The sequence below is a fragment of the Pseudopipra pipra genome, chromosome 14, assembly GCF_036250125.1.
Source record: "Pseudopipra pipra isolate bDixPip1 chromosome 14, bDixPip1.hap1, whole genome shotgun sequence".
In the NCBI taxonomy this organism is placed as follows: Eukaryota; Metazoa; Chordata; class Aves; order Passeriformes; family Pipridae; genus Pseudopipra; species Pseudopipra pipra.
The window spans coordinates 1,148,708-1,169,415 of NC_087562.1; the positions used below are offsets into that span (position 1 = coordinate 1,148,708).

General features: G+C 48.5%; 2 protein-coding genes across 3 annotated transcripts; one reads left to right on the forward strand and one right to left on the reverse strand.

Moving 5' to 3' along the window:
• Positions 1-1,609: 1,609 nt before the first annotated feature.
• On the reverse strand, positions 1,610-8,294 carry NUDT21 (nudix hydrolase 21). The gene is made up of 7 exons (XM_064670648.1): positions 8,067-8,294; positions 6,329-6,529; positions 5,077-5,140; positions 4,330-4,419; positions 3,614-3,689; positions 3,142-3,256; positions 1,610-1,899 (listed from the first exon to the last, which is right to left on the reverse strand). Exons 1-7 carry the CDS (start codon positions 8,180-8,182, stop codon positions 1,878-1,880), a joined length of 684 nt encoding a protein of 227 aa, XP_064526718.1. The 5' UTR covers positions 8,183-8,294; the 3' UTR covers positions 1,610-1,877.
• A 94-nt stretch (positions 8,295-8,388) lies between these two features.
• OGFOD1 (2-oxoglutarate and iron dependent oxygenase domain containing 1) lies at positions 8,389-16,828 on the forward strand. Of its 2 annotated transcripts, none has more exons than XM_064670646.1 (13): positions 8,389-8,561; positions 8,692-8,837; positions 8,924-8,970; positions 9,107-9,207; positions 10,054-10,170; positions 11,034-11,125; positions 12,226-12,351; positions 12,692-12,805; positions 13,210-13,289; positions 13,437-13,732; positions 14,863-14,985; positions 15,712-15,770; positions 16,299-16,828. In XM_064670646.1, the coding sequence occupies exons 1-13, from the start codon at positions 8,411-8,413 to the stop codon at positions 16,458-16,460; spliced, it is 1,614 nt and encodes a 537-aa protein (XP_064526716.1). In that variant the 5' UTR covers positions 8,389-8,410; the 3' UTR covers positions 16,461-16,828. The 2 variants fall into 2 exon arrangements, with proteins under 2 accessions (XP_064526716.1, XP_064526717.1); XM_064670647.1 differs by having other exon boundaries at positions 13,437-13,717; positions 16,299-16,601.
• The last annotated feature ends 3,880 nt before the right edge of the window (positions 16,829-20,708 follow it).

Consider the following 20,708-nt stretch of genomic DNA (forward strand, 5'->3'; position numbering starts at 1 on the left):
CCGCCCCTCCCCGGGGCCGGGCGAGCCGCCCCCGCCGCGCAAGGGAGACAAGAGCGGGCCCGAACCCCCCGCCCCGGCTCCGGGCGCCGCGTCCGCCCGTCACCCCGCGCGCTGAGTCACGGCCGGGGCGGCGCCTGCACCGGGCCGGCCCTGCCCGCACACCCCGCCCGCCCCCGGCACGGCCGCCCGAGCGGGAGCCCCGAACCTACGGCCACGGAGTCGGGGAGAACGCGGAGAGACCGCACGTGCAGCGCCCTTCCACGGGCAGCCTGGAGCAAGAATCAGCGTCTCAAACCACCGCGTAGCAGCAGGTGAGGGGTGCTGTTAAATGCCAGGGATCAGAAGCTGCGCTCTGCTCCTTGTTCTTGTAGGAACTGACTTCCAAACCTCCACCGGCCCTTCCTCGCTTCCACGGGCAAAATGGTTCTGTTCTACACTCCCCTGCTAGCTTTATTTCCCCCACCTGGCAGCGAAGAAACCACACCTTCTGCTCAGCAGCTCTCTAGGCCTTCCATCCATAGGACCAAAGTGAACAGCCCCACCACCACCTTTCCCAGCATCTGTCAGTACACTTCCCATATTGCACAGCTTCAATTTGACCAAGGCACCAAGCTGTCAGGATTGTTCTGTACATTGCTTACCAGTGCAGACGGCAGCAGAGCCAAGCACTTTGGCAAGACTCAGTTCTCTTGGCAGCTGGCACTTTCCAACCCTGCCTTCATAAAAGAGGACAGTGCACAAGCAACAGTGCATCTTCTCATCAGATGCAGAACGTGGAAACAAATGTTTCAAAGACTCATTAAGCAAAATTATGGAAGGCTAAAGGCATTGGGACGTGTCACATCCAACTGGAATTTATGCTTAGCCAAGCATGTAAAAACCCCCAAATTAGTAAGGTTGATTTTTACTACCTGCAAGAGACTGAAATATTGAGGAGAAAAAGCAGAAGCATGGATACCCCTTGCAGGATGACACAGCACAGCTCAGCATAACATGGAACCACTTGCATATGGCTTTGGCAAAACATTTCACCATGACCCTAATTCTGTCCTGTAGCTAAGAAAATATATACAAAATTACTTTCACTTTCCCTATTTTAACTGTATCTCAAGGCAGTCCAACAGAAATTTCGTGGTTGTTACTATCTTAAGGGGGCACAGAAGGAACATATTGCATGTCCTCTAAGCCCTGTACAAACAGATCAATTCTGGTAACAAATAAAGGCTACAGTTGCCCTCAAGTTCTCATACTCCCTCAAAAGAGGGGTTCTGTTCTCCGAGTTAAGACTCAAAATTATATTGCACCTACTTATACTGTTTAAATTTCTCCCTGATCTTAATTCCCTGCTCGGGGATGCAGATCGGAGCATCTGAGGGGGCCCTGAATGGCTCAGCTCCTCCTCTGGCTTCCAAGATCTTCTGTATTCCTGAAGAAAAGTATTAAAAGTTTAAAATATGTCCCTAAAAGTAGGAGACAACTAAATAAAAATAAATTAAAAAAACCATCAAGCAAACAAACAAAAAAAAAAAAAGCCAAAACATCCCAACCAATCAATCAAACAAACAAAACCCAAAAACCAAACCAAACCCAAGACACAAGGCAAACAGAATCTTAACCACTTTGTTTAATGTTGTACAAAACAAAAAAATGGTGAGTATTACAATGAAAAGGGATTAAAACACTGGTATCACATTGCCATCTCTCTACCTAAACAGTTGAGATTCACTTCTCTGTTCATACCATAGAAACTTTAGTGGCCTCCAGGAACAGAACGACTTAAAAAAAATCCTTGTGTCACACGTATTCTTCACTCTACATTTTAAAGCTGTGCTCACAGAGACGGCTTCTTCTATTGGAGTCTTCAGGTAAACAGGAGTTCAGTTGTAAATAAAGTTGAATCTAAAATTTAAAAGGATTATACCAAGTAAGGAGTTTTCATTCTTTCTATTTAAGGGGAGTTTTGAATTATTATGCAAATGTTTTGTTTCTGCTCTGGATAAGCCTCCACCTGACAGGACAAAAGTGCATTTTTTAGTAAGACAGCTTTACAGTATAGCATCCTTTTTAACAGCCAATCCTCCTCTAACACTGCACAACTGTCTCTTAGGGTTGCAGAAGAGCTAATTATTAACACTTTATCTCCTAAGACAGTTTCATAGATATGAAAATCCCACTGAGAGTTATGTTCCTTCATCAGCAACCCCTTCACAGCATTTCTGCTGTCAGGCAAACCTTACATATTCCAAGGTAACATACAGACAAACTCAACAGCAGAGAGAATTCTCAACTAAGTTTCACAAAGAGCAGTGGAAACGACCATCCCTCTCAGCTCCCAGATGCTCAGCCTTTAGATGCCTCTGTTGCACTGCTACCCAACCAGCACCTCTCTGCAGAACAGCCAGTGTTCTGCTGGTACTCAGAAGTACCTGCTGTTTTCAGAGGGGGAAGCCAAAACTGGGGCTGGATAGACAAAAAAACCCAGCAGGAAACAACACCTGTGCTGACATTCTGCTAGCAGACTTTCTTCATCAGTCTAGGAGGAGGACAGAGCTACTTTCCTGAAGAACAGCTGGCAGGCTGTGGGATGCCTGGCATGTCTGAATGACCACCCACAAAAATAAGAAACCAGTGAGCTCTGGAGACCTGAGGCACAAGCCATGTCCAGGTAAGAAAGCCAAAGAGTGTGTGCCTTGGGAAGAGGAAGGAAAAAATCCAGCTGTCCCTACACATATTTGTGTCATAAAAATACTACATGTTATAAACTGTAGCAGGGAGTCTAAAAAACCCACCACATTTAATCAGCACAAAGCTGGGATAGCATGCACACCTAACTCAGTGCTTCAAACTCCCAGCTTGGCTTTTACTCTCACGCTGCCTCCAGCACCTACAAGAAGCTGTTCCTCAGTCTGTGCACAGCTTCACCCTCACTATCTTTCACATTTCCTTAGCTACAATGGCTGTGTAGGACTTTGGTGCCAGCCAGTTGTGATCAGAGCCTCTAAACTGTCCATCACACCTTGTCTGAGGGAGATTCTTTGGGATAGCTACAACCTTTTCAAGTTGGTTTCTGCAGTGCCTCACCTTGCTCTGGTGTCCCACAGCAAACATATTCCCAAGAACCATCATACAAATACAATATACCTGCTCAAAAGTTGAGGAAGGCTGGAAATAATGGGTCCATATCCTGGTGCATTGTCATAGAGCTCAAACAAGGGTGCAGCGACCAGCTTGTAATTTTTGGGGACTGCAAACAAAGCTAAAAACAAATACAAGTTGATTAATAAGACAAAGCAGAACACATTCAGCCAGGGTATCATTGTCCCACACAGCCCTCAAAACAAGATCACTACACAGAGCACTCCAGCAGGTTTATTCATTTTCTAGTTAAATGTGGGGTTCACATGCTGAACAGGAGCAGGAATGAGAATTTACTAGGAATTCATGTTCAAAGGATCATCTACCTTCAGAACCAATACCAGCATTTAATTTTGTTAGTGATCAACTATAAACAACTGCAAACATACAAACACAAACTTGCTCCATCTCCTTGTGGGAAATGCAATCACTTAGACATTGTTATAAATACAACCCTTTGCTGCAAACAAATACCTACCCTTTTCTTGAAGCTGGACCAAAAAAAGCTTTTTGTGCTCTTTTGGCTTTGTAATATGAGCTGGGATATAGGGATACTAGAAGAAAAATGATAAAAATTAGTTGTACAGAGCTTTGAAAATATTGTGCAATCTAATGTGCTGCTTTATAAATTATGAAGCACTGTGGAAGCTTTCAGTGTGTCATATATTTTTCGTTCATGGCATCAAATAAAAAAACCCCAAAATTTTATAAGTACTTCAGAAAAGAGTGCTGTTGCTGTCACAACTAGTGACAGGATCTAAATGGGCACCAATACTCACAAGCAGTTAAAACAACCCAATAAGACAGAAATGCATAACAGCAAAATGAGCCTTTAGAAATAGGGTAGTGAGACTAATTTATTCACAGGGCATCTGTTCCATAAGCTGCTGCAAGAGTTTCCATCGTGGCTACAAAAGGAATTTCAGTGGTGCATCTGTCTCAGCAAAGAAATGGAAGCTATTACATCCAGTGGTTTCTCATCCATCATGACATGTGTGAGGAGGGGAATAGAAGTTTCCAGAAAAAGAGGCTGCAGTTTCTCCCCAGTCACCGAAAGGAGATAAAACAGGTAAAACCCAGAAAAAATAACTGCTCATGCAGCAGGTACTCAAAAAGGCCAACCAGTGGGTTGAAGGCTTTGGAAGTACAATCAGTACTTGACTGAAGAGGATGGAAGCCCACAGGAGTACTCACCTGAGGAGGTTCAAAGTTTGGTCTCCACCAGTTGCCAATGCAGTCATCAATCACCCAGTCCTGCTGAACACCATCCTGGCGACCCAGTATCTACCAAAAATCCAGTAGCAATCACAACTCTAACTATCCCAAGTCCATTTTTCTAGAAAACACATACTGAAAGAACAAAACCTTTTTCTGATATAGCTTAGAACTGCTCTGAGACAGCTTTCAATAGAATTTGTAGAGTATTTTTGTATAAAGTGGAATTTTTTCGTAAAAGCCTCGCCTGGCAGGACAAGGCCACTTTAGAGAGCATTTCAGATTCCATGCTGTATTCAGCTGGCCTGAGTCCTATCTGACCAATGGGAAGAATGAAATACATTGTTACACTAGCTGGCAGAAGTCATTTAGGCTAATTGGAGGGCATGGAAAGTTACCAGTGCAACGGGAGGACTATCTCAAAGGCAAGTCCTCACCAGCTGTGCTCCACAACACATTTTATTGCTCATCTGCACATTCACTTGCCTGAAGCCAGTCAGAAAGCAAAGCTCCAAATGAACACAGGACTTGAGGAGCAGCAGGAGTCAGCCACACTCATGATACAGACAAATGAAAACTTGACTGCTTATTTGTAACTACCTGAGAACATCACAAAAGCAACAATAACAGCAGCGGTAAGAAGACCACTCTAATGTTTTGGCTTATTCTGCTAATTCTAAGACAATGTAACATTCTGCTATGGAAACATAACAACAGCAAACAGACCTCTGTCATTAAGCGTTTGAGCCCTTCCACCTCATCTTCTCCCGGATTGAGTTCACCCCCAGGTCTGTTAAAATAACAGTGATGAAAGCTGAAGTTACATTTTATTGCATTTACCAACTTTCACAGGTAAGTTCAGATATGCTTCCAGGCAGGGAGCTACAAATTCTTTTATGGCCCTTAAGTCAGAAATTCCAAATCTAACTTTGATATTGAAGACAGCAGGATAACTTTCACCAAAACCATGACTAAAATGGCTACTTGTGTCCCTTATAAAAACAACTATTATATAAAATACTTTCAATTCAGCAGGACAAAGCATAACAATATACATGATAAAGACTGGGACACTTAAAGGGTAAAGTTTTAACAATAATAACCAAAAGCTGAAGAAAAGGTTGTAAATACTGCCTGTATTTATTGTTATCTCAAAACCAGCACACACTGAAGCAAACAGAAAGCAGAAAATAAAACTCAGGTGGGGAACCGCCCCACATTTGATGCACAATTAATGAAAAATCTAAAACCACATTTTCATCAATACAGCATTTCACAAGTCTTCAAATCAAGACGTGAAAAACTAACCTAGATATGAAATGAGACTTCACACATACACAAAATTGAGAGCAAACAGTATAAATGTTAAAAACAAGAGCAAGAACACGAGCAGGGTAACTTGAGACAAGTCAAGACCATCTAGTTTAAAACAGAAAACAAGCACCACCACCATCACCACGACCCTATCCAAACGGTAGAATTTCACTCTGGCACTGATAAATATGAGAGGAACTGAAGTGATTTCCTCAAATTTAGATGCCTCCCTTTCTTGCTATCCCAGCTCACCCAGTAGTTTGTAACCAGGTATCATTCTGTATTTACAGGGGGTTAGTTCTTGAACTAAACTTGCCTGTTTCTGCAGGCATAACATAAGCTATGGAAGCATAACAGCTTTCACAATGCAAGTACAACACACCAGCTGCTGATAATGACTTTTAAACAAGATTTTACCACAGTGATGCACTGTAACTAAGATTCCCAGCTGGTTCCAAACTAAGTCACCCCCTCATGAGCAGTCAGACAAACACTTTAGATGAAAACCCCACCACTTCAAAAAAAGACTTTCCAGACTAAGTTTTTGCAAGAAATTAATCCCATTCAAAACATCAACCAGTTGGCCACAGTTTAACCTCAGTTAGCCCGCGTGTTTAGTGGTCTGTGACAATAAATTAAAGTTTAAAGTTTAAGAAACACTTACAGCTTGAAAAAAGTTGTACCCAGCTGCAGCAACAGCACGTGGGGCAGCCTGTGCTCGTGCACGATCAGAACCCCCTCCACCGTCCTCCTCATGCCAATCTTGTCAAACTCCTCCCTCATGCGCTGGAACCGAGCGGCCACCGAACTGTCCTTCTCATACAGGGGCTCCTTGGTGCCAAAGGTGTAATTTGTCAGAGGGTACCTGCAAGGGGGAAAAATTGTAACTGCATAAAGAAACCGAACTTTAAATCTCTCTGACACAGCACCTCGCCTGAGGCACACCCTTCTGTGCCTGGTGGGCAGCTCAGAGTGCAGGGCTAAAATCCTTGCTGGTGGCTCACAGGGCCCTTGTCCCAGAGATCTGCTCGAGGAACACACGAGCACAGACAGGCCTGCTGAGCCACACACCAGCCTGGTGCTGGCTCAAAAGAAGGAAAGAAGCCCAGAAGAGCCAAATGTTATTCAACAGCCACCCTCTTTGATCTCCATGCCACAGAGAAAAGGCAGCTGAAGCTCCAAGAGAAACTGGAAAAGAGACCGGAGGGAAAAGCTCTGCTGGGAAGGAAGGAAGGAAGCTGCACAGCACTGCACTTGTTTTCTGCAGATGTAATGAAGGGCCTGAGGACTGAACTGTTAGAAGTGGTTTTGTTTTGAAGTGGGGAATCAGGCATCTGGATGACAGAGGAGGAGAAATGCTGACTGTCTGAGTGCAGGGTTGAGAGCCTGGGGTAAGATAAAGAGTGTGAGCAGATCCCTCTGTTGGGCTGGTGCTGGGCCTCTGCACTCTTGGGACAGTGCAGTGAAAACTCAGTGATTTCTTCAAGTAAGAGGGACTTAAAACAGTCAGAAAAGAAAAGAAAGTTTAGGCAAGAAATGGCCTAGACTTAAAAAAAAAAAAAAAAAGATGCTGATAACACAGCTTCCCAATGAGTCATTCCTTCAGAAACTCTATAGAAATATTCCAATCTCTGAAGCTCACATTTGAATTTTCACAAGACTGAATAAATTCAGCCACACCAAAAAATACAAGTGTTAGTGATGAATAGTTAAAATTGAATATTGACTGCTGCAGTTAACATCTGCTGGTTTTTGCAACTTGACAGATGTACTCAGCAAAGAACACGTTCTACATCCACCAGAACTTTCTGGAAGAAGCTAAAATATATGGCTTCTCATTAAAAAATATGTAAATACTTATTAGCAAGTAGTTTGTTTCTATGGCAGAAATAAAGTTTTCTCTGGTAGCAACCACTCTTAATTAAACCCCAACACCTGCATCAGACAAGCCACAAACACCAGGCACATCCAGCTACATCCTACGGACTGGGGTCACAGGGCCAGCCCGAGTCCCAGCGAGGCCAAGAGAGAGTCCGTTTCCCTCTCTGCCGCCTTCCCGGATAATCCGTGAGAGTGTCGGTGACGCTCAACAGGCCCAAACCCTCCCTGTGTTACTCGGGGCTCACACCTCCCCAGCCAGACGCTGTTTTTAAGCACTAAAGCGTTCACTCCCCCGAAGGCCGGCGAGCCCTCGGTACCCCGGTACCCCCAGTGCGGCTCAGCAGCCCCGCGCGGGGGGAGCCCCACAGGCACCCGGGCTGTGCCGCCGCCCCGCCCTCGGCTCTCCGGGAGGCCGCGACCCTCCGGCCCTCGCAGGGCGGGCGCTGAGCGCAACCCCCCCGGGGCTGCTGAGGGAGCGGGCAGGACGGGGCAGGGGCGGGCAGGCCCGAGGCGGCGCTCACAGGTTGATGGTTCTCTCCAGCGTGAGCGGCTTCGTCTGCTGGATGTACTTGTTGCCGAACTGGTTGACCCCGCGGGGCCAGCCGGTCTGCGAGCGGTTGGGCGGCACCACGGACATGGCGGGAGGCGGCGGGAGCGGCGGGTCAGCGCTGGGCGGCGGGAGCCGCGTCCGCCATTAAAGCCCGCCCGGCCCCGAGCGCCGCGCGCCGCCTGCCGGGACCGCGCCCCGCCCACCCCTCCTCGCCCATTGGCCGGCGGCACCCCGTCCCGCCCCCCGAGCCATCCGATTGGCCGCCGGGGCGCGGCGCGGGGGCCGCCGGGAGTTGCAGTCCGGCCGGGCGGCGTCATGGCCGCCAAGCGCCGCGGAGCGGGCGCGCCGCCGGGGGCGAAGCGCGGGAAGCGGGAGGCGCGCGCTGAGCTGTGCGCGGCCCTCGGGGACGCGGCGCTGCGGGAGCGCGCGGGGGCGGCCTGGGCCCGCGGGGCGCGGCTGCAGCACGGTACGGCACGGTACGGCCTGGGACGGCCCGGCATGGCCCGGTACGGCCCGGCCGGGCACGCGGGGAGCGGTGCGGCACGGTACGGCCCGGCCCGGCTCCCCGGCCCTCACCGGCGGCCTTTCCCTGGCAGAGGCGGCGGCGCTGGAGCCGGCCCCGTTCCGGCACGCCGTCATCCCCGGGTTCCTGGCGGGCGCGGCCTTCGCGGAGGCGCTGCGGGACGAGCTGCTGGGCCTCGGCTTCCACGGGCGGCACAACGACCTCCTCTCGCTGCGGCAGGTGGGCCCCGGGCCGGGCCGGGCCGGGCCGGGCCGTGCTGAGCCCCCTAACCCCCGTCCCTTCTTCTCTTCCATGGGCCGCCGCAGTCCGAGGAGCTGGGGGCAAGCCCGGAGCCCCACATCGCCGCGCTGAGGTAAAGGATACACTGTGACCCGCAGCAACAGCACCTCTAACTTTAAATAGCTGGGAGACAATAAATTAGTTTAGTCTATGGTGATAGGGATGCGTTATAACACGGGAGGACATGTACCCTATGCTTGTCTTCTCAGGAATGCTCTCTGTGAAGAATTCCGACCGTGGCTTTCTGCTGTGACCCAGATAGAGCTGGAGCCAACTATTGACATCTCTTGTGCTAAATATGAGTATACTGGTCAGTATATAAGTGATCCTTTCCCTAAAGCTTCTGCGCACATGGAGGAAACAAAATGTATACAGAATATCTAGTTTTATAACCCATCCCAACCCTTTTCTAGTTCCAGAGGGTCCCAGAAGCAGCAAATCAAAGTCTCAGAAAACAAAGTACAAGTGATGGAAAAACTGTTGCTGCAGTTCTGTTGCTGGTGGCTTTAGCTGGGCCTGGTGCTGTTGCAAGTCCCCACCTTTTCGGAGATATTCAGCCTGTGTTTATGTGGCTGCTTCCATGCAAGAGTGTGACATGTTCATCTTCCAAATGCTGCAGTCAAGTTTGTGAATTCTAATGGCAAAATGTCACTTGGTGACTCCAGGTTTCAGCTGTGCCTGTGCTTTCAGTCGTGAAAAGTCACTGTAGGAAGGGGGAATTTTTAATTGCAATCAGCTCTAATTTTTAAAAGTCTTTTGCACAATCAGTTGCTGGTCCAGCTTTTCTGTTCCCAGGATTCCCCCTCCTCTCTATTCCAGCAACAAACCTACTCCGTTCAGAAGTCAGAGCTGGAGTCATTGTTTAGGTTGGGAATCTCTGTCCCCTGTGTCCGGTGGCAGCCAGAAAGGGGTGGGTGATAAGGTGTGACTGCTTGTACCTTCAGAGGGGGCTCATCTGCCAGCTGCAGTGCAGTCCCACAGAAGGTAACCTTGCAGAACTTGGGCTGGTGATGCCAATGAGCGAAAATGCAGTTCTTGGGAGGAACGTGTTTCTTCTTGTCGTGCCCCAGCGGGGCCCAAGCTGGGAAGCAGTTGTTGGAATGAATCACGTGTGTGCTGGAAAGATGCTGCAGCAGCAAAAGGTGTGTGATTGCAGATGTGTTGCTGTGCCACGATGATGAGCTGGAAGGTCGGAGGATCGCCTTCATCCTGTACCTCGTCCCGGCCTGGGAGAGCAGTGACGGGGGAACGCTGGACCTGTTCAGCACAGACGGTGAGAGCTCGGCCTCAGGGGGGTGAAAAACATGGAGCTCATGTGCACCTTGCTGCAACTCTCCCCTCAAACAGTAGCAGGGAGATAAAGAGTTTCTCCTTTGTCCACAAAAGGGGACGTGTAGGTAAAATTCGCACCTTAGGGATGGGCTGTAGTGGGGTTTACAGGCAATGAGCAACAGCAGACAAAGAAACAGCCTTTTATTCTGTTCTTTTGGAAGGGCTGAGAGTGGAGGCAACTTGGAAGCAATGCCAGTAACTGTGCTTGGAACTCCAGAATGATGACAGTAATGTCCCTTTCCAGCAGCAGAGACACAGAATGGTTTGGGTTGGAAGGAATCTTAAAGATCATCTAGTTCCAGCCCCCTGCTGTGGACAGGTGCACCTTCCACTATCCCAGGTTGCTCCAAGCCCTGTGCAACCTGGCCTTGAACAGTTCCAGGGATGGGGCAGCCACAGCTTCTCTGGGCAACCTGTGCCAGGGCCTCCCCACTCTCATAGTAAAGAATTTCTTCCTAACATCTAATCTAACCCTGCCCTCTGACAGTTTGAAGCCATTACTCTTTGTCCTGTCACTCCATGCCCTTGTCCAAAGTCCCTTCCCAGCTCTCTTGCAGCCCTTTTAGGTACTGAAAGGGGCTCTAATGTCTCCCTGGAGCCTTCTGTTCTCCAGGCTGAACAGCTCCAACTTTCTCTGCCTGTCTCCATAGCAGTGCACTGATTCCTCACCAAGCCCTTGCCCTGAGCTCCATCCCTTACACCCAGGTGTCCTACCAGTCACTGTCATGAAGTGAGAGAGAAATAGCAGTTTCTAGCAAGTTCCAGTTCAATATCTTAACCAGAGTATGTTTTCTCCCTCCTCAGAACACCTTCAGCCACAGCACATCACCAAGTCATTAGTACCTTCGTGGAACACGCTGGTTTTCTTTGAAGTGTCTCCAGTCTCTTTCCACCAGGCAAGGAGCTGTCTCTTGTTCGTTTTTTGATTCTCATTGTTGTGGTTGTTCCCTCTGTGTGTTATTACAGTCCTGATGGGGAGGGAGAAGAACTGTGGCTAGAGCAGATACTCACGCTAAGTGCTGTGTGCTAAAGGCAGGGCTTCAGGGACTTCAAGGAGGACAAGAACTGACAAAGCCAACATTAAACTATCAGTCTAGCTTCATCATCCTGGGAAAGGAAAACTTTTGTTTTGTGTTGCTATCCTGGCAAGCCCCTGCTGTGAATTTGGCTAGGGCTTGTTTTTGTTTGTTGGCTTGTCTTAAACTAGCTCACACTTTTCATGCGGGTGCCATCACTTCACTCCAAAAGGGCTCCTGAGCCCACCACCTTGCCAACAGGGGCATCATTTGTGCTTTCTCTTCACACTACTGTTACAGCACCTAGAGTGTCAAATTGTTCCATTTAGCCCAACCTCTGCACAATTTCATGAAATCAAGATTTAACAGTGACCATCACTGTGGGAAAACTAAGGGTTTCCAGAGCCCAGGGTAAATGCCAGGATAGAGGGTCTGCTCTTACTCTGAAAAATAAGCAAAGAGCCTTCATGCTGGCTTGTGTTACAGCATTTTTTAAAAAGTAAAGGACAAAAAATCAGAGCAGTGTAGCCTGCCAAGGCCCACGGGTTGTTGTCTGACCTTCCAGACTAAGCTGTGACAGCTGATCTTTGCGGTCTGTTATGGCTGGTCCTTCAACAGAATAAATGGTAGAAAAATGAAATGCAATTACTTTATTATAACAGAATGACAAAGCTCTCAGAGAGAGCTCTGCTGTGAGCTTGGAGTAAAAGCTTAGACTGGAACTCTGGAAACACACAATGGACTTGAGCATCAAAGTTTGCCTTAGGCCTCTCTGATAATCCCACCTGGTCTAGTGCTGTCTGACTCCAGAGAGCCCATGCAAGTGGGCTCTCTGGAGTCAGGTCCATCTCCTGTCGTGAGTTTCCAGGGTGCCTGTCAGCCCTGGTCCCAGCAGTGCTGTCCCCCAGCAGTGCTGTCCCCCAGCAGTGCTGTCCCCCAGCAGTGCTGTCACCCAGCAGTGCTGTGCTCGGCCGTTGCAGGTGTCCGAGGTTGTGTCGCGGAAGTGCCGCCTGTCCGTGAGCGGTTGGTTCCACGGCCCGGCCGTGCCCAGAGCCACACGCCACGCTGAAGCTCCCTTGCCCAGGAGCCCCCACATCCCCTATGATGTGAGTAACATCTGCTTATCTGCATTTCTCTCTCTTTTCTTGTTCCTGTAATACCTGTTACGGGAGGCAGTGATGCTCTGGGGATGCTTTAATCCTATCGCATTCTCCTTTTTGTTCCCTGTCCATAAATTTGTATCCAGTTTCTTTCCCGTGCATCTTTCTTGGCTCTGGATGTTTTGCATACCTCCAGTAGTTCAGAGACTGCAGCAAATACTTGTGGTGCAAAGAAATAAAGGAATGGAGTGTGTGTGAGGGAATGCAGCCCTGTGGGCAGCTCAGTATGGGGAACTGAGGAATTTCACTTTTGCAAACTCAGCATTGCAATCCATTTCCCTTCCAGCATGAAATACTGTATGAGTGGATCAATCCAGTTTATTTGGACATGGACTCCCAAGCTCAAATCCAAGAGGAATTTGAGGAACGATCAGAAATTCTCCTGAAAGACTTTCTTAAGGTGAGCCTGGTGGTTCAATTGGATCTGATCTGCCAGAACAGGGTGACAGGTACCACCTGGCATGCAGGCTGGGAAAGGGCTTGCTTGCACATCTGTTAACTAAAACACCTAGTTTCATGCCCTAAAGGGGAATGGACCTCCAGAGGTCCTTTCCAACCTCAACCACTCTGTGATTCTGTGGATGGATCCCCTCTGACTGCCTGTACACTGCTGTGTAGGGACTCACCAAAAATCAAACACTTGTATTCAACCTTATTTCCTGCAAGAAGCAAAGCAGAAGTGCATCTAAATTCAGCAGTCTTGGGATCCTCAAACAAGTTAGAGTGCCTTATCTGGAGACACTGCTTCTGGCACACCTGGGAGCTGAATGATAATGTCTCTGCACTATCTTTTTTTTTGCCTAGAAAGAGAAATACCAACTACTCTGTGAAGCATTGGAGAACAAAGAGATCCAGTGGAGCAGTCGGGGGCCCGCCAATAAAAGGTGGGGAATGGCAGCACACTGCAGCTGTTGGTGAGGCCAAGCAGGAGCTGCCATGAGGCTGCCCTGGTTCATGCTGCCCCAAAGATGTGGTCCTTGTTGGCTCTCCAACAAGGAGATACACCTGCTGATACACCTGCTGTCTTTCAGGCTCTATGAGGCAGCAGAGGAGGTCAGCCTCCCTGACACCCTGAAGAAATTCCTGCAGCTCTTACACTCCGAGGCCTTGTTTTTGCTGCTTTCCAACTTCACTGGCTTAAAGCTGCACTTCCTGGCTCCCTCTGATGAGGATGAAGATGCTGGGGAAGGACGAGCAGCGGACACTGCTGGGCACAGAAGTCCCAAACCCAAGCAGGAAGAAGCTGAACAACATGCTGATGGCAATCCCTGTGAGCCAGAGCAGCCTGACAGCTCTGGTGAAGCGCAGGACGGCGAGACACAGAGCAGTAAGTAGAGCAGCAGCAGGGGGAAAGGGCTCGAGCACAGTCCTGGTGCTAAGAGTGCTGGCAGCAGAGTTCCCAGTGATTTCCATGGGACCTAGTGTTTTCATCTTGTGCTGCAGCCAGCACAGGGCACCAGCACAAATGTGGGATCTGAAGCACATCAGATTGGGTGTCCCAAAATCAGCGACCATTGCAAAAGAATTTGGAGTAAATTCATGACTAACTCAAAGTTACCATTTTGAACAGACCTAAGTCTTAAGGATGGGACTTTGGGGAGGGCTGTTAATTGCCCAATAAGCTTTTGTCTATCGTTATGTGGCTTCTACATATAAATATCCCTGCTTCTTATAAATCAGATTTTCATGCAAGATTACAAATCCAAAGGAAAAAGGTGAACACATCAGCATAATTTCAGAACTAGAAAAGTGATATACCTCAAAGGTAGGATTTTACCTTTCAGAAAACACTGTCAGCCTTAATAACCATTTATTGTCAGCAGTGAGATACCACTGCTGTCAAGGATGAGATTAAAAGTCCTAATGAAAAATCCCATCAGAACACTTAGTAGGAACAGGGCTTTGTTTTTCTGGTTTCCACAGTCATGTGGCTCTTCTGTCTGCCCTGTTCCTACCGTGTGATTTTTAATTCATATATGAGGGGGGCATAGTTTGAGTCTACATGGGTTGAAAACTGAGCTAGACCCATGAGAAAAGAAAGGCTTCCCCAAATTCTGACATACCTCCTTGGATGGCACACACAGAGTGAGTTCAGAGCAATGTCCTTCTTCACTGGGGTTTCTGGTAGTTCCTGGGTACTTCCAGAGCGGAAAGGATGCTGGCTCTTGAGGTTTGGAGCTCTACTGTAAATCCAGGGGAAACACAATAAAAAGGGAAGAACTGGTTAAACTAAAGCAGAGCAGAGCTTGGAGCAAATGTTGGTCCCACTCCTACATGTTCAAAGTACATGACCTAGAGCCACCTCTAGGACAGATGTTAACGTGCCATCCGTGGGTTTACCTTTCCTTGGCTGGGGCCAGCAGGTGATTTCAGTGGTGTGACAGCCCCAGGCCTTGCTCCCCACGTGCTGCTGCCCAGCTTCCCTGCGTTCCCTGGCATATCTGTGCCCTCTCCTAGGCTCGGGTGCCCCGGTGTGTGCGGGGGAGCTGCGGCGCTGGACCCACGGGCACTACACTCTGGTCCACGACACTCAAGCAACAGAGTTTGCTCTCGACCTGCTCTTCTTCTGTGGCTGTGAGGGTAAGTGGACAGGAGAGGTGTCACTCTCCTTTACAAGCTTTGCACGAAGGAGTTCCTTCTGACTTCTCAGCAGTGCTAAAACAACCAAAATTTCCCTGCTTTTTCCTACATGGAAGGTCTCTTTAAATTTTGCCCTAGTCCTCACTTCGGCATAAACCCTTGTTTCAGTAGTCTTTGTGTACAAAGATTTGGATCGTGGCCTTGGAGTCAGCTCTGGCCTTTCCTGCTGGAGCCAGGAGGTGGCGCCTGGGCAGAGGGAAAGGCTGAGTCTCCCAGCCCTTTCCTCTCCTGAGCAGCGGCTCTGGGCACGGTGGAGGGTCAGGTGGCCAGAACACCCGCTGAAAGTGTTCTGTTCCACCCCTTTTCTCACCAGAATTATCAACTGCACCTCCAGTTCACAAAGCCCAGGGTTTTCAACAGTTACTTTAGGCATGTCTGGGCATTTTAGATTGCTAGTTAGATAGTGATAAAAACAAAAATCTAAACACAAGCGTTTTAGACCAGCTGAACCCACAGCTGAAACCATCTGGCACATGCTGGTAATTATCCTGAAATCCTTTTGCTGTCTGCTAAGGCAGAACTGTTCTACAGGTGAGGAGGTAAACTGGGGATTGTCCTGTATCCAGTAACTGTGGGCAGTGGGGTGACAAAACAGCATCTCCAGGAGGGCTTTAAGAAGCCTGGGCAGGACTGAACTTTCTAAGAGTCTTTCTTTTCTGTTTTAAGACTGGGATCCTGAATATGGTGGCTTTACCTCCTACATTGCCAAAGGTGAAGATGAAGAGGTAAGGACCTCAGTTACTAGCTGCAAATCAGATAAAATTGTTTAGAGTGGAGTGATATAATTACACTTTGTCACACACTAACATAATCCTGAGGGTGCTCAGTGTTGCTCTGGAGCCTTCTTGCCCCACTCCCTGCTCGTGCTTCAAGAGGCTGGTGTTCCCCTCAAGTGTGAGACCTGGGCCCTGACAGTGCCTCACAGCACCTGGGGCCACGTGAGAAGCCTGCCCTGGAAGGGACACAAGGCTGTAGCAGAGATGACACTTTTCCAGGGGATGCCATTCACTGGGGTCACACCCAGCATCAGTACTAATGACAGTGCTGAGCAGTCATACCAGTCCAGAACCCCTTACTCTATAATAATGCTTCAGGTTAAGGGGTAGGTATTAAAGTGAAAATGGTGTCACAGTTCATTTTCTAACACCAGACTTTTGCTCTGACTAACTTTTGAAACTTTTGTTTCTTCTTCAGAATTCTATCAAAGCCGTTTTTATGACACTGATTTCCTCCCTTCCTCTTGTGTCTTCTAGCTGTTGACAGTGAATCCAGAGGACAACTGCTTGGCCTTAGTTTACAGAGACAAAGAAACTATGAAGTTTGTGAAATACATCAACCATCGTAGCTTGGCACGCCTGAACAAGCATCCAAACAGAACAGGATTTTGGGATTTCTCCTTTGTCTATTACGAGTGATGGTGCAGAGTGTGACACTGTCACAGGAAATGGTGGTGGGTGGTGGGCAGGTTCCTGTCCAGGCATTCAGCTGGGACCTAAGTGCAGACAAAGGTTGCTGATGCAGCTTCATCACGCTGCATACTGTGGGGTCTAGGTGGCTTTTTTACCTGTACAAATGAAATTCAGTCTCCTCCCAAGTCCATTGCAACACACACCCTGAACTGCTTTTAATGCTGTGTGGAGAGGGTTGTCCCACAACCATCAGCTTTCCAGCTGTGCTCTCATGGGAGCAGCACAGTGGTGTCTCTGAGCTGTCAGGGTGAGAATTACAACTGTACATTGCCCCGAGCTGATGACTGTTTTTATTAAAAAAGAAAAAAAGGAAATGGGTCAGTTAAATGCTTCAAACACTGGTCGAGCAAGTTTTGTTACAAAATGTCCAAGACATTTTCTGGGGCTTAACTGGGTTCCCTGTTTGCAGAGGCAAAAATAAAGGAGCTGCCCTGGGAAATATGAGGTTTTTCCAGCTGCACAGCTCTGGGGAGTTGGGAAGGAAAACAGTGAGGCTATAAAGCTGCTGGCATGGGGAAGGCCCTGGCACTGTAACAAGGAGCAGGACTTTATTATGCTAAATGCTGTGCAGACAGACCCAGATGCAGCCCTTTTTCCAAAGGATTTACAAGCTAAACAGCTGAGAGAAGAAACCTGCTCCTGTGCACTCTACTTGGTGGGTGTGCAGATAGCTCCTGGCTTCAGCTGTGAAAGGGTTGTGGCTCCAGCCTAGAGCAGGGGTGGTGGGCTGGCAGCAGGAATGTGGTAACTTACCTCTGCCTGGCTTGTCATCCACGGGTGGTAGGAGGGTCTCCAACAGCATGGCCTCCTGTCCTGTTAGTGATGTCCTGGGATCTGCTGGGTTCTGATGGCTTCTGTCACTGGGGATCAGCTCAGGTCTTTTGAGGCAGCAGCCAGCCAGGTCCTGTGGTAAACAGTACAAGAAGGACAGTGGTCTTGGTGCAGCACCTCCTCCCTGCACGTGCTCTCAGGCTCTGTGCCTGCCCCACGTCCACTGCAGCAGGACTGTGCCACACTCACCACGAGGTGCAGCAGAGCTGTGCTGATGCTTCCAGAGCCAGCCAGAGTGCTCAACACCCTGCTGGAGGCTCAGCCCTGGCCTGCACCTGCTTGCCTGAAACTTCTCTTGGCACTGAGACACGGGTGTTCCTTCAGCTCATCCAAGCCAGACCGTGCAGGCCACAGGCTCGCAGTGAGCTGGGGAGACTGTGCACCTCTCATTCCTCCTGCCTCTCCTGGGCTGGGAGAGGGGATCTTTGGAGTAAAGTCTGCTCCTTCTCTAGTTCCAGGCCTGTTGTTGACAATGGGATGAAGCTAGAAACTAATCCTGAAGTAGGACAGGACTCTCTGAGTTACTGGTTTCTGAGGCACTCTGCTGCCCACTGGGGCAGTAGCTCTTCTTGGGGAGAAAGCAGTTCTTATTCTGAGCTGCTCCAGTTGAAAGAAACAAGTAATGGAAGCTTCAAAGAAAAAAACCCAAAATTATTTGTGCAGTTTTGAACTAAAGTGACAGATACCAGTTATTGACAGCACAGTCTGCTGGGCAAAGTTGGGAGTAAATTAATTAACAAAATGAAGTTACTTCTTTGACCACATTTTGAGCCTATGAATGTGCTTGGCAGATCTTGGAACTGCCTCCCAGGAGACTGGGAGAAGCTGGGCTCTCTAGTTTGCTGCTTTTTAATAATAAATACTACACTAGAGGGCATAGCAGCCTCAGCTTCAGTGAGGCCCTATCTACCTGATCACACAAAAAACCACCTTTCTGCCTCCGGTGACTCAGATGGAGTAATTCAGGAAGCCAGATTTGCAGTTGGCTTTCAAAGATTTAAAAATGAACACGTCTCTGCTCTCCCACCCTTCCTGTCCCAGGTCCCAAAAGCCAGAGGCTGGCACTGCAGGTACAGAGGAAAGACTCCACACACTGAGATTTCAAATGATGTGAGCTGTGGGGGGAAGAGGGGTCTTACTTTACACAGCACCAGTAATGGGAGCCATCTCTGTAGAGAGACGGGTACAAATCCATATTTACAATTAGGTGTAGCTGCTTGCAAAGTACTCCATCATTATGGAGAGGAATATGAATATGAGACATATACATACCTACAAAATTAATAAGCAGGACAATATAGAAAAATAGGCCCGAGAACCACAAGTGAACAGAGTTACAGAGGGGAAGCAACAGAGAACAGGAACTTCATACCAGGCAAGAAGCCACTGATGAGCTGGGCTGTACGAGGCCGTGCATTTCCCACCAGCTGACTGCACCTCCCAGCCTGGCATTTGGGGCAGGGCACCAGCAGCTTGCAGTTGTTTAAGCTTTGAGCTGTTCACGTACTTCACAGCAAACATTTTGGGACTTGGTGGCCATCGGTTTGGCGAGTAGCTGAAAACAGGAACAATTCAAATATGGAGATAAGACAGTTCAGCTGTAGAGCAGCCTGAAGAATTATTCCAGCATCCATAAACAGGCAGCAAAGCTCTGCCATTGGGTATTCAGTGAATTACTATGAAGATGAGCAGCACTGCACAGGGCTTGAAGAAACAGGGGCTGAAATCAGATAACCTGTCAGTTCCAACTGCTTTTTCACCTCCAAACTGGAACTTGAATTAGGACATGGAATCACTGCTATACAGATCCCTCTCCAGCAGGTGCTGATCCAGCACAGTACTGCTGTAGTGCATTGCCCAGGCAAGGAAGGGGCCATATGAGGAAGGTTCCAGTCCAAACTGCCACGTCCCAGCAGGGCAGGACAGTGGTCTAGACCCTATCCCCAGCACACATACCAAGGTGTGGTGCCATCTGAGCAGCCCTTGCCCATGAATTCTTAGCAACACACAGCTCTACTAGCACCGTTTCAGAGCTTATTCTGTACTTGACCATCAGCTTGACCTGCTGAGTGCAGTTCCCCTCCCATACCCAAATATGGTCGTTGGTCCTGGGCTAAACTCTACCAGTGGGGACTGTTTGCCACTGGTCTCCTGGTGCAGGCTCAGTTTGTGCCAGCTTGCTACTGCACACCAGCTTTATTTCAACAGGCAACTGCAAGCCTGGTATCACCTCAGCTCACAGGATGTGCATTTTTCATTTGGCAGATGGAAGTTGGCTTTACAGGAAAATAAAGTATCAATTTGTTGTCAGAAACTTAGATGGGGGAAATCAGTGTTATCAGAGGACTGGACAGTGAGCAAAGGACTGACCTTGCCAGGAGCAAAACAGAGCTGGGACTGGCAGTGCCTGGTGCGAAGTCCTGAAAATCAGGCTGATGGGAAAGCTGCTTTCTGATCACAGCCACTCTCTTATCATTAAATGGAGTACATAAATATAAGCAAGCAAGCATTAGGATTTTGAACATTAAGAACAGGAGGCTGAAACAGTGGGAACAGGTACAGCAGGTGGCAGAAAGCCCAGCACTTATGCCAGGAGACTGTTCCATAATCAAGTCTGAGCTCACCTGCTTAGAACAGCATGGGTGGCTCACCACCCTTTTACCAAGGAGCTGGATTTGACTAACAGCAGGCTCTTAAAAGGATTCAAATGAGCTCCTGCTGTGGATTTGAAGTGACAGTGGTCTGTACTTCCACAGCACAGTTCTCTGTATGGAAGGGACTGAATCAGTGGCAAGGGGCAGTTTTGGGGATTAAAACACATTGTAAGAATTACATTCCCCACTCACCTGGTCACGTGCTCACCAGCTGCTCTCTAACAAACGGCAGCTTGATGGTTTTAATTCAGTAGTGGCTCGTAAGAGACAGACCAGTTACAGGACACAAATCCTCCTGACAGCCCCAAGAAGTGACCCAAGAACTCCATTTCACGGGGATGGGCCGACTCCTCCCCACCTGTGTCACAAACCCCGACCTGCACAGCAGCAGGTGTGATGCAGGGCACAGAACGAGGAGCACCAGGGCTCAACCTCCACCCTGAGCAGGATATTTTTAGCTTCTAAAAGAAATCTGCTTTGGCAAAGATTCAAAAATACCTTCAGATCTAAGATAGAGAGCCTTACTGTAATATTGTAATCCAATTCAAAGAGATTCCGCAATTAAACAGGTTTGAGCCAGGAACCAAATGAGTTTTCAGTACCTTCTTCTTTTGATCCCATTAGGTACTGCCAGCTCTTCATGAGTATGCACCAAGCTTGGGTGTGTAGTTTGTTTCTGTTGTTCCTGAAATGCACCCTTGCCCACTTC